The sequence below is a fragment of the Sinocyclocheilus anshuiensis genome, unplaced genomic scaffold (genome assembly GCF_001515605.1).
Source record: "Sinocyclocheilus anshuiensis isolate Anshui unplaced genomic scaffold, SAMN03320099.WGS_v1.1 scaffold1036, whole genome shotgun sequence".
NCBI lineage: Eukaryota > Metazoa > Chordata > Actinopteri > Cypriniformes > Cyprinidae > Sinocyclocheilus > Sinocyclocheilus anshuiensis.
Window position 1 is genome coordinate 2,077,573 of NW_015550226.1, and position 617 is coordinate 2,078,189.

A 617-nucleotide genomic window follows, 5' to 3' on the forward strand; every position below is an offset into this window, starting at 1 on the left:
GTATCTGTACAAACCCCTGATTATCCTAATTATGTTTCTTGTGTAGTCAGAAAGCGTCCAGATTCAGTCACTAAATGGAAGTTAATTTTCTTAAGGGGCCACATTCTAATTGTTGACCACACATTTCCAGTTCAGGCCGGAGTGAAATAAACCGTAATCATGCTAAACATTGTACGTTTGTGTTGGCAGCTGGTAGTGCTGGGGTTGATGATGGTTAGCTGCTCACCTGCAGGCGAAATAGAGTGGAGTGGCTCCAGATACATTGGGCCTGTTGATGTCCGCTCCGCTGTCCAGAAGACACTGCACAGTCTGTGAGAAATAAAAACATCACATGAACCTTAACAAAACTACTAAAAAAAATAATAATTTTTGAACTACAAATTGCAAGTGTGCAAGCTGTGAAGACAGAGAGATTTCGTACAGTCTTGTGTCCATTCTGGCAGGCCACATGTAAGGCTGTCTGGCCCATGGCATCCTCCACGTCCACATTAGACACATGCTGCACGAGGTCATGAAGTAGCTCTGTCCTTCCATTCACTGCCAGCCAATGAATCTAATGACATGAAAGAATGACATAAAGAATAAAATACAAGTAAACAGCACTTCTACTATTAGTA

General features: G+C 42.1%; 1 protein-coding gene across 2 annotated transcripts in view; it reads right to left on the bottom strand.

Moving 5' to 3' along the window:
• LOC107661011 (E3 ubiquitin-protein ligase HACE1-like) overlaps positions 1-617 on the bottom strand; it is a 39,493-nt gene that overhangs the window by 23,195 nt on the left and 15,681 nt on the right. For both annotated transcript variants that reach the window (XM_016450455.1, XM_016450456.1), the window contains exons 7-8: positions 422-553; positions 227-309 (exon numbers count right to left, since the gene is read on the bottom strand). In XM_016450455.1, coding sequence (XP_016305941.1) covers positions 227-309; positions 422-553 — 215 coding nt within the window. The remainder of the gene's footprint in view (positions 1-226; positions 310-421; positions 554-617) is intronic.